Source organism: Populus trichocarpa, chromosome 6 (assembly GCF_000002775.5).
Source record: "Populus trichocarpa isolate Nisqually-1 chromosome 6, P.trichocarpa_v4.1, whole genome shotgun sequence".
Taxonomy (NCBI): domain Eukaryota; kingdom Viridiplantae; phylum Streptophyta; class Magnoliopsida; order Malpighiales; family Salicaceae; genus Populus; species Populus trichocarpa.
The window spans coordinates 4,176,256-4,187,867 of record NC_037290.2 but is presented as its reverse complement, the minus strand read 5'-3'; the positions used below and the strand labels follow the sequence as shown (position 1 = coordinate 4,187,867).

General features: G+C 34.8%; 2 protein-coding genes across 2 annotated transcripts; one reads left to right on the top strand and one right to left on the bottom strand.

Moving 5' to 3' along the window:
- The first annotated feature begins 440 nt into the window (after positions 1 to 440).
- Positions 441 to 3,265, top strand: LOC18099874 (rhodanese-like domain-containing protein 9, chloroplastic). The gene is made up of 6 exons (XM_006380994.3): positions 441 to 669; positions 1,283 to 1,533; positions 1,612 to 1,762; positions 2,548 to 2,633; positions 2,730 to 2,834; positions 2,922 to 3,265. The coding sequence occupies exons 1-6, from the start codon at positions 626 to 628 to the stop codon at positions 2,990 to 2,992; spliced, it is 708 nt and encodes a 235-aa protein (XP_006381056.1). The 5' UTR covers positions 441 to 625; the 3' UTR covers positions 2,993 to 3,265.
- Positions 3,266 to 3,987: 722 nt separating this feature from the next.
- LOC18099873 (uncharacterized) lies at positions 3,988 to 10,319 on the bottom strand. The gene is made up of 9 exons (XM_006380993.3): positions 9,666 to 10,319; positions 8,677 to 8,835; positions 8,031 to 8,414; positions 7,381 to 7,485; positions 6,743 to 6,883; positions 6,035 to 6,238; positions 5,555 to 5,647; positions 5,231 to 5,342; positions 3,988 to 4,423 (listed from the first exon to the last, which is right to left on the bottom strand). Exons 1-9 carry the CDS (start codon positions 10,179 to 10,181, stop codon positions 4,380 to 4,382), a joined length of 1,758 nt encoding a protein of 585 aa, XP_006381055.1. The 5' UTR covers positions 10,182 to 10,319; the 3' UTR covers positions 3,988 to 4,379.
- Positions 10,320 to 11,612: the final 1,293 nt, after the last annotated feature.

Below are 11,612 nucleotides of genomic sequence, written 5' to 3'. Positions count from 1 at the left end.
AATTAAAACTCAATTACTTTAAATTTATTGATAAAAAATAAAATTAAAAGAAAAGGGAACAAAGTGAGAAAAAAAAATATTGTTTTGAAATAGGGTTAAAAGATTTATTTTGGTCTTCCTACCTTTTAAATTATAAACTTTTGATCCCTTAATTTTTTAGCAATTTAATTTTGATCTAAATTTTTTATATATATAATAATAATAATTTTTTTTTTTTAGTAGAGATTACATAGTCACCCCCCTCTCGTTTTCCAACATTTATGGAGCTGGCTAATTAATTAAACTGCGATGGAGTGTGGTAAATTAATGGCCCGTGATTGGATTCTCTACTGGATCACTTCTTAGGCTTATATTTCTTGGGCTAGGCCCAATGTTGAATGCAGCAAATTTATTCTTATACAAAAGAAAAATGAACCAAATAAACTAAAACAAACGCAGGGCTTGCTAGAGACGGGAGATCTGGAAATATATCCCTTCTGCAGTGCCACGTGGCAGCGACCCATTGCCTCTCCCAATTTCATGTGGCCATGCCAGCGAATCAACTGATACTCAAAGTTGCCAAGGCAGAAACAGAGACAGAGAAAGAGAGTTGGAGATAATCAAGGAGTAGAACTGCAAACCAAGAATGGCTGGAATTGCTACTTGTGCTTTAACTCTCTCCTCAAGAAGGTAATATAAGTTGTTCTCACTTTTTGTTAGCAGTTTTTTCTACTATGCAAATCCACAGCCTTTTTATTTTTAATTTCTTCAAGAATAGGTAGCATGCATGCTAATATGCTAATAAAAGTTTTCAAAAAGAAGCTGTTTTGGTTTGAAAGCTTAAGATTAAGAAGTTTATTGTTGAATTCTAGATGTTGCCTTGATGTGTAGAACATTACAAAACAATCCCAACCTTTCTTATATTCACTACTCCTATTTTCCACTTTGGTTTTGAAGATTCATGGGATTTTGGAAAAACATTGATTAATCCTAAGTTTTTTTTTTTTTTTGTCCTCCTCCTTTGGGTTTCCAAGTTTCAACACTACTGCAGCTCAACTATTCAAGTGAACATGTCGCTCTTAGAGACTAAATATAGAGGAAGATTAATAGTCTGTTTGTTTATAGTATATTTTTCTCCAGAGCCGAAGGAGATTTTGGACCTTTTCTTGTATTTTGTAGGTACAAAAAATTGCCTGAAATAAGTGAATGCATGAGTACATGAAAAAAAAAATTATTCAACATTTATAGAAGTGAAATAGATAATTATGAACACAGGAATAAGGGATTAAGGGTGTGATTTCAGTAATTTCGGGACATCTTGGTTGGAATTTGACACTCATCATAGAAGAACCATCCGGGGAAAACCAAAACGTTGGAGAAATTTTGGAATTAGAGCAGAAGTGAATTTTGTGAATCCAGATGAAGCAAAGAAACTTGTAACGGATGAGGGATATGCTGTGCTTGACGTACGAGACAAAACTCAATATGAACGAGCTCATATAAAATCATGCTATCATGTTCCTCTATTTATCCAGAATCAAGACAATGACTTTGGTAAAACCTCTTCCTTTGTAGTTTTCATTGCTGATTTATGTTCTTGTTTGTTCATTCCCTTAGAATAATTTTCTGCAGGCACAATAATAAAAAGAACTGTGCACAACAATTTCTCTGGTTTGTTCTTCGGCTTGCCATTTACTAAGCTCAATGATAAATTTGTGGACTCTGTGCAGAGTCAGCTTTCACCTCAAAGTAAACTGTTAATTGTATGTCAGGAAGGATTAAGGTCAGTTATTGTTCTGCCACTGATGGCATGACCTAATAACGCAGAAGTATTTTTGAATTGGTATTTGCTCTTATGTTGGAATTTTGCTGCATATTTTTATAGTACCAGTTTGAGGGTCCTTGAATTAAGTGATTCAGAGAAGCCACAATTGTGTTTCGTGTGGAGTTCTGTTATTTGGTTTCCCTTTTTATGATATAGATTTTTGTAGAATGCAGCTGTGTAGATAAATAGAAAGGTGTAAATTCTATCAAGGAGTTTAATTCGGTGATATGTCAAGAATATATGACTTTAATATATAGATTGTTTATTTGTTAAGAGCCCAGAAATGTTTAAGAGTGAGCTTTATTTCTTAGAAAGTCTGGAAGATGAAGTTCAAGATTCCATACCACAGTTAGGTCTCCTATAGTTCAATATCTTCAAGCAAAACCATTGATAGCACAGGTGAGGAGATGTTTGATTGAAGTTGCTCTAGGAGAGGGGCGTTCGATAAGAAATTAGTAACGGGGAAAAGAGAGACGACAAAATGTTTTCTTGGTTACCTATCTTGGGGTCTGAGGATCAATCATGGCGTAGAAATTAGTTTTTACTCATAATTTTATCTCTCCTTGTGCTTCCTAAGTTCTTATCCTATTATTTTCTATTGAGAGATGGTATCGCTGTTTACCAGTGTAACTTGCAACACCATATCTACTTTCTTATCGCTTCAATTTTTCATGGTTTCACTGTTTTGAACTTGCCTTGCCTGGAAACTATATGACACGACTCAGTTTCCTTTTAATGTCAAGGTCTACGGCTGCAGCCACCAAATTAGAGGCAGCTGGTTTCAAGAATGTAGCATGTGTGACATCAGGGCTTCAATCTGTAAAACCAGGTTAAAACTCTGGTGCCAACCCTTCTTTGTCAAGCAAAGCAATTATAATATATGCAAAGCAAGGGAAACGAGGGTTTTATTTTTATTTTTGTTCAGGAACATTTGATTCTGAAGGTTCTACTGAGTTGCAAGATGCTGGCAAAGCTGGTTTGATCACAATTCAAGGCAAGATCTCAGCAGTACTTGGAACTGTACTTGTCTGTAAGTCCAACAACTTGTAGAGCTTACATGATGATGTTGTTGAGCCCTTACAGCAATTCCTCCTTTCTGACTATCTAATGCGTATAGGTGCATATCTGTTCATCACCTTCTTCCCAGAGCAAGCAGAAAAGCTGCTTCAACTAGCCCCGTCGAGCTAGTCAGCTAGTCCTTGTGATCCCAAGTTTTGCAAGTGTAAACGGTGACATGATCCAGGAAATGGAGGTGCTCAATTCCAGCAGCACAATATCCTAATGAACAAGAGAGAGAAGTTAATGACATTGATTCAGGTCGGTGGTCATGTAATTTCTTTAAGATTAAGCACATCGGAAATTAAGAACCAACAATGAATTTCCAAACCTCGCGGATTTGTTCATCTACCATTCATGAACAGCTTTGATATGAAAATTAGAACGCTGGGCAGTCTTCACAAATTACAGATTGTTCTTTATTATTAAAGGAAAAGGAAAAATAACCTCAAGTTTGATGAGATGGATTGTTTATCTACCTCTCTAAATCTATATCAAGGCCTGGTGTGTATTTGAAGGTGAATTTGATAATGTGATGTAAAAAGTTTTAAAAAAAAAAATTAATTGAAAATATATGAAAATAATAATTTTTTTATATTTTTAACATAGTATATTAAAATCATTAAAAAAAACATTTAAAAAGTATCAACTTAATATTTTTAAGTAAAAAATAAATTCTAAAAAACATGTTATAATAGAAAAACAAACATTCAAAATAAAAGGGAAAACTCTAACAAATCATCTATAAATTGAAGATCATTAAATCCATCAAAAACTATTGTACATTTGCTACTTCTGCCCAGTGAAAACATCTCACACGGTAAAAATGTACTCTAGCTGAGAACCAGAACAAAATTGAAGGCATGCTTTCACTTTTTATGGAAGTTACAATTTTTTAACCGGCCAATGTTGCAGTATCAACAGTGTCCAAGATCCCGTCTCAGCAGCAGATTCAAGACCCTCATACCAAGAAATGAATATGATTTCATATTTCATTTCACATCCCAGTTCATTTATAAAAAAAAAATTAAATTAATATTTTTTAGTGTTTTTTTATTATCTTAATGTATTCATATTAAAAAAAATATTTTTTTGATATTTTTTCAAGTAAAACAAAAAATTAACCCTTATCACAATCTCACACAGAGTATATATTAGAACCAAGCATTATTGTGAACCTAAATCAACAACTATTACAGTAAAATTTCCTTTCCAAAAATTATTACAATTAGATTAGCATAGACAACGCATTTTAGGCACCAATGTCACCGGATAAATGTCCACTCCAAAGAATCAAAGTACATAGGGTTGATTCTCTGATGCCTCTATCTACTACCAATTAAGGATAAATGTCCACTCCGAATTATCAAAGTGAATAGGGTTGATTCTCTGCTGCCTCTATCCACTACCAGTCGATATACCACTGAAACAGAAACAACACGAAAAAGCTTCCGAAACCATCCTTGATTGCACCCGAAGTCATCCTCGATTGCACCACATAATCATCCATCATTTGACATCAATCACCTTGTAGGCAGTAAAGCTGTCTGACATTTCCTGAAGCTGTAGCATCATAAAGCGACGACAACTCAATATTTTACAATTGTTAGCAGAAACATCTTATAGGTTTGTTTTACTATATATGCATTAAATGTTTTGGATACAGACAGTTTCACATTAAATAACATACAGTAACAAATGCAGAGTTGCTAAGTATTGTTAGGTTTATAATCTATAAGGGATGAAGTGAGTATAGACAAGTATTGTTAGGTCTGGGACAAGCACTTCCCCACTTAACCCCAGGATGAGATACTTCCAATTCTAATTTTCAAACCTTTTGATGAGATTTCACATAAACCTAATTTGAACTTCAATAACATCATAATCTTATCTTAGATCCCTCGAACAGCAAGATATTCCATTCACCAAACAAACTTGATTGAAAAGTAGACCACATGACCAAAGCAAATACAGTTCCTCAAACTAATAAACCGTGTAAGCTATAACACTATGAATACTGAAAAATAATAATCTATTATGTTTTATGATCAGTGTCAATGAACACAGATATGTAAATGATTAGAATATCTTTGCATCATATTACAAAGACTGTTAGCATAGATGTGTAAAAAATCATATTCATGAATAAAACTAAATGAAGGAAACAAGATGCTTATATACTTGCATAGCCCTACTCATATTTGTGTGTGTGTGTGCGCGTCCATCTATCTGTCTGTGTAGGTCTATTCATATATGTCAACTTTTGATTTCAGAATATTTGGGAAGTTTATAATGGTTGAATCAAACATATACATTTCTAGCATATTACTATATTAATGAGGAAATAACAAGAATTAAGGTAATTATTACCATATAACCAGTCTTTAAATAACAGGTGGAGTGCACTTGACAATTCTCGCTTTTGATTTTCTTCAAGAGGAGCTTCCCTCAATAATTTCTTTGTCTCTCCCAAATTCTTTTGCTGGAAAAGATAAGAGGCGTTACACATAATCAAACACCAAAAACTAGCAATCGTAATATGTTGGCAAGGGGCAACACAGGCAAAATCCAAACTCATGAACTATAAGCAGCTCTAAAAAAATACAATTGTATAGCTCTCCTATCATCTTATTATAAATGATTCTCCAGGAAAGATCATCTTGTTATAATCAGTTTGAGTGCTAGTCCACGTACATTTCTCTGCTGAGATGCCATGTAAGCCTCGGGTAATTGAAATGGGTTGTCTTTCGTTGACCCTGGGGATTCAGCTCCAAACCAATTGGGAATCTGTTAAATCAGGAAGGGGAAAAAGCGTGTGAATGTTTTCATAAGTAAAATTAACCCAAAAAGAAACATGAAATTCCATGTGATGGATGTTCAAAAAGGAAGAGAAAGCGACCCCAGTCAATAATACCCAACCTCCATCCCCAAAAACCCCAGGGGCAAAAAAAAATAAGAAGAAATGAGACAGGTAACAACATAAAATGCAAAAGAAGTAAAAACAATAAATGAAAATTTCAAATAATCTGGACATCAAACTTCACATACTTGCAGAAGATCAAATTAAAAAATGTGAGATTCAACAGAAAATAAATAGTGAAATCAACAAAGGTGTTTAAAACAAACAAACACACCAATTTTCAGTAAATTAACAAGAGAATGTATAAATTATACCAGAAAGTTTGTGAATTGGTCAGGGTCTACCCGTGCAGCTGGTTCAGCTTGAAAATCAGAGACACCAGCAGGGTGGGATAATGAATCATGGGGATCAACCACTCCCAAGGCCAAAGTTTCATCCCATTTGTTGATGGTTGCGTCAATGCCTACATCAGCCATGTGCTCCTCCAACTCTGAATAAAATGTATTATATGGTGCCACCTGATTAAAATTTAACAGAATGCTTATAGTGTTAATCTTCATTGGTACTTGAAATATATAAGGGAGAAAGGACGTTCAATTATAACTAATGAAATGCTTAATAGGATGCAAAAGTACAGAGGTTTCATTTTTTTCAATAAACAAATCACATCATAGCAGTATGCATGTGTTCAAGAGTAAGGTTAAAGAGTTCAGCTTGTGCACACCTCCCTTTTGCAGGCCCAAATCTAGCAATAACCAATACAATGAAATACCAGCAAACTGCGAAAGGCTCCAGAACTAAATTAATTTAATCACCAAACTTAAAGAGAATCTAGAAAACCACATTGAGGTCCAATTATGAGTAAATTTTCTTCATGTTCAAAACCAGACATGAAGGTAAGTGGACACTTGCATCACCAAGAAACTTCTCTCCTCTGTAAGTGTAATTTACAATGCAGAATATTATAACAGCCATGACAGCTAACAGTTTACGGCACAAAAAGAGGATGGTCAAAAGCTCACCTGTAGCTTATGGTTATCACCAACAATTAGTGGTCGTTGATTTACCCCAAGAAAGAACACACACTCGCGACAATTGGCAATGCAGACTCGTTTAGCTGCTGTAATAACATGAACTCGCTCACAATGTTCAATCCTTACAGCCTGTAAAAGACATTGAAAGACATACATGTCACCATTTTTTTACCTAGAAATAACCCATAACCCTCAACATGAGTTGATGAAGGCACACGCTGCAAGGCTAATCACTCACCAAGAGTAATGGCTACTAGGAAAAGATACAGCAGTTGAAGGAATGTGGAAAGGTACGCTCTCCATACAGAATATTGACAACTATAGATTCCTTGGTTATGTTAAATATTATTCACATAAATATCAAGTGGTACATCAACACATGAAGAGTTAATAAGAACTACAGGTGCTAAACGCAATAGATGATAATGCCATACACACTTGCACATACACTCATAGACAGCAATGTGGTGAAAAATCAATTGTTAAGAAATTTATACCATTCGATTTCTCATTTAACAAAGGAGGTACATTTGGTGACTAAACCACAAGAGAAAGATTTCCAGCAGATATGAACACTAGGTGACTGAAACAGTCAGTACTCACAAAAACCAAGTGTTTGTTACTACCTTGCCAACAGCTCCAAGGACTATAGTAGCATCAGAGCATCCATAAATGGTAGCATATCTCAGAGGTGCTAAGATGTAAAGGATGGAATCATGACAATTCAGAACCTGCAACCACACAACACAGTTAAAATGGCCAAAAAACAATACAACCTTGAAGCAGACAAATTTAAAAACTATGCTGCATAGACAAAGCAAGCAAAGAAATGTTCACCAAAACAATGGTCAAGGAAGGGCTCTTTTCTCTTCATGAGATAGTACACATGATAGCATATCAACATTGTACGGTGCAAATTGGTTCAGACAACACATATAAATCTCAGAGAAGCCAGGCATATCCACGACCAGAGTTCATAACCAAATTCATAAAGTCAAATCCCATCAGCATTACAAGCTAATCTAAGTTTTAATGATGTGATTTGCATGTTAACATACCAAGGATTAAACCTGCCATGCATTTTAAGGGAAAAATACATGCTTTTAAGTCCAGCAGAATTGTATTGAACTAGGCTAAAAAATCCACCACATATCCTTAACAATCCCTGTTAGAAGCAATAGCTTCAAATTAAGAAATCATAAGTTCACAAAAATGCTATCTGGTTGTTTTTATGAAGGAACAGAGATGGAACGATAATATTCATTACAATGCTAACCTTTACAGAAGAAGAACCTTTAAGATCTGATGGTTGCTTTACAAATGATGACTTAGAGATCCCCTCGATAAAACATGAACCCCTAGCACTAGGTGGGGTCTTGATAGAACTTGTACAGGCATCAGTCATGGCTACATCAGAATCAGATGAATTGGCTGGCCCATTTTCTTTGGCAGAAATTCTTTCAGTAATATGTTCCAAAGCAGATGATATATTCTGTGAAATCCAATCATGGACTTGTGTAGCAGGAGCAGGAACGGCAGGCATGTCAGGATCTGAATTGGCAAAAAATGGGGCAGCTTGGCTTAAGGTAACTACTTCAGATCCTTTGTCACCAAATTGAAGAAGAAATCCAAGGTGCTCGAATCCTTCCATGGATAAAACCTAATAAAGTGCAGTTAAAGTAGCAAATTAAAACCAGATGAAAAAGAAACCAACAAGCAGAAAACAAATTATGAAGACACCAAGAGATCCAAGCATTAATATGTGTCAATAAAATTTCACAAGTTGACCTTAAAACATTTTCCAAATCATATTTATTCTGGAAATATACTTTCATGAGGAGAAAGTTATAATGCCTAGAGGATGCGTGCAAAACATATAAATGTTCCTATTTAACCAACTATTGAGAAATATTTTTACAAACCAGAGACTCTTCTCCTTCTCCTTCGCCTTCCCCTTCTCCTTCCACAGGCTCTGCCAAAAGAGAGAGAATGTTAGCCATGTGCTTTTGTAGGTAGGACAACTGATGAGCCTCTTCATCTGCCTGCGATGGCATAAACCGGCGGTTGTTGCTACGCACAAGCTGCAATCAAAGAAACAACAATTAAAAATCAACATAAACAAGTAACAATCAAAATTTAAACACCAATTTCAGATTTTGGTTGAAGTAGACTACATTATATTCATGCAAACACAACAAACAAAACAAAATTTAATCCATACAATTTGGAGATTTTTCAAATTGGGATTGGTTTGCAGCATTCTAAACATCAAAGGCATTAGCAAAAGTTGACGAATCTAAGATTGCAAACTGTTAGAGAACCTATCCCACATCGAATAAATAAACAATAGATGATTAATATATAAAGCCGAGAATGGACCACCCTTCTCAAGGCTTGAGTCTTTTGGATGGAACTCAAACACAACTATCTAATTTAGTACAAATAAATATTTAGCGCCAACAACATATAAACTCTAGTCAACCCACCATAAAAAGCGAATACTAAGAGCGTTCACTGAAGCTGTATACCAGATAGTGTACAAAACCTATCATCTAATCTCTCAGACCAGAAATTCAAAAAACAAAATCATTTTTTGTAGAATCCGAGATAAAAGGGTCAAGAATGGAATCAACATAAATTCATAACTTGCTACATGAACCCGTAGCACTAGGTGAGGTCCGGACTGTATCCTACACAAAAAAATTTAAGAACACATTCTTGATTCCAATGATCATTATGATATGAAATGCATTAACCCTTCCTAAATGTTATCACATTATATAATTGCAAAAGCTTTCCATCCAATTGTTCATAGACACGACAATTACATTCCTAATCAACATAATAATCTTAAAAAACACCAGCATTTATAAAATTAACCAAATTATCCCTCTAATTACAAAAACAATACCTGAAGCGGCGATAAAGCCGACAGGTAACCATCAAAAGCTGAAGTCGACGGCCAAACATCAGCAACAGAAGCGGCATCTTTATGCGTTCTCGGCAACAATTTCTTGTAAGACTGAATATATAGAAACAATATCAGATCACGCAGATCGGCACCAGCCGAATCAACCTCATCGGGCCGGGCTTTCACAAGCGGGTCGGAATCAGAGTGCAGAACCGAAGCGAGCGTGTCGAGTATCAGCCTCGCGTGGTCGGTGGAGATCTGGAGAGACTCAGCGAGTAAGGAAGAGTTGACTCGGTTGTGAGTAGAGAGCTGTTGTTTGAGCTGTATTAGGGTTGGGGTCGGGTCAGGGAAGATTAGTTTGGGGATCGGTAAGAGTCCGTGCTCGAATGGCTCCCGGCGTGGGTGGATTAGGGAGCTTGGATTCGGGTTTGGAGTTGGAGTTGGAGTCGGAGTTGGAGTTGGAGTTGGAGCAGGATTTGTATTCGGGTCGGGCGTGGACGTTATCTCTGTTGTCATGGTTTTCAAGAGAGAGAGAGAGAGAGATAGAGATTAGTTCCTTCTGTGTGTTTGGAGATCTTTGAGTAACGATGGATGGTGGTTCTGTGAGGGAAAGAAGGAGAGTGAGGGTTGCGGTTCAGTGCGGGTACAAACATGAGGAAAAGCTGCGTGGCGGGATTTTATTTGATGAATCTGACGCTAAGACAATCAGATTGTGACATGTCTAAGAGTTGTTATTTATTTAGTCTTTATTGAGCTTTTAGGCTCCGTTTATTTAGAGAAAAAAAATTAAATTCGAAAGTAAATTCTGAAAAAGTATTTTTTGAATTTTGGTAATATAATAAAAAATAAATTGAAAAATAATTTCCAGTGTTTGGTTATATTATAAAAAATAAATTAAAAAATAATTTATTAATGAATTTAATATTTTTTTTAATTTATATAATATATAAAAAATATTTAAATATAAATATTTAATCACTTACAATAAAAAAATAAAATCTTAAAAGTATAATGATGAATTTTTTTATTATATTCTATATTCATATACAGCTTATTTTATACATATGTTTGTTTTCATATAAAGAAAGCCAAATTAGCTTATGGTATTAAATAAGAGTTAGATATTTGGGTTTTTTGATATGAAGATTTTTTTAAAAGATAAATAAATATAAAAATATTTTGATGGGTTTTTTGGATAAAGATTGTTTTTTTTTTACGGGTATAGGCAATTATCCCTATAATATCCCTTTAATATTCTAATATGATTTTTTAATATGTATTTGACAGGTGATTATTAGTCCCTTTTTTTTTAATAAGTATTGTGTAGAGGATAAAATATTACATTAGATTAACAACTATTTTAATTTTAATTTTTCATCACTGAGAACCAATTAAATTTAATTTAGAAACAAAAATGTCTTGTAATTAAAATAGAATGATTTATACAAGTCCTTGTGTTAGGATGCTGGGCCACCCACCCCCTAAAAAAACAAAGAAATCATCAAAAGTCATAAACGTTCACATCTAATTCATTATTAAGCAAAAACAAAAGCAAAAAAGTGGACAAGACAAAAACCTTGTCAAAAAGAAAAGTTATATCCATCTGCTTGTTAGCAATATTCTGAAGAGCTGACACTTCCCTTCTACCCTCATTATATGAAATCACCACCGGAGTGTGAACCCTCAACTCATCCTCATTTAGTGGCCTACAAAAACATCATCCCTCAGCTGAAAATTAATCTAAAAAAAACCCAATTTATATAAAAAAAGAGACTGACCTGCAACGCACAATGACCTACATAATGACACCCTTTTCTTTATCATGTTTACTGCTGGAATTGAAATTGAAGTCCCCATATCGCAGATCTCTTGCTGAGTTATCAGTTGATCACGGAGTATGTGATGGCGATGGCGATGGCGATGGCGAAACCATACCTCCTCCTCTTC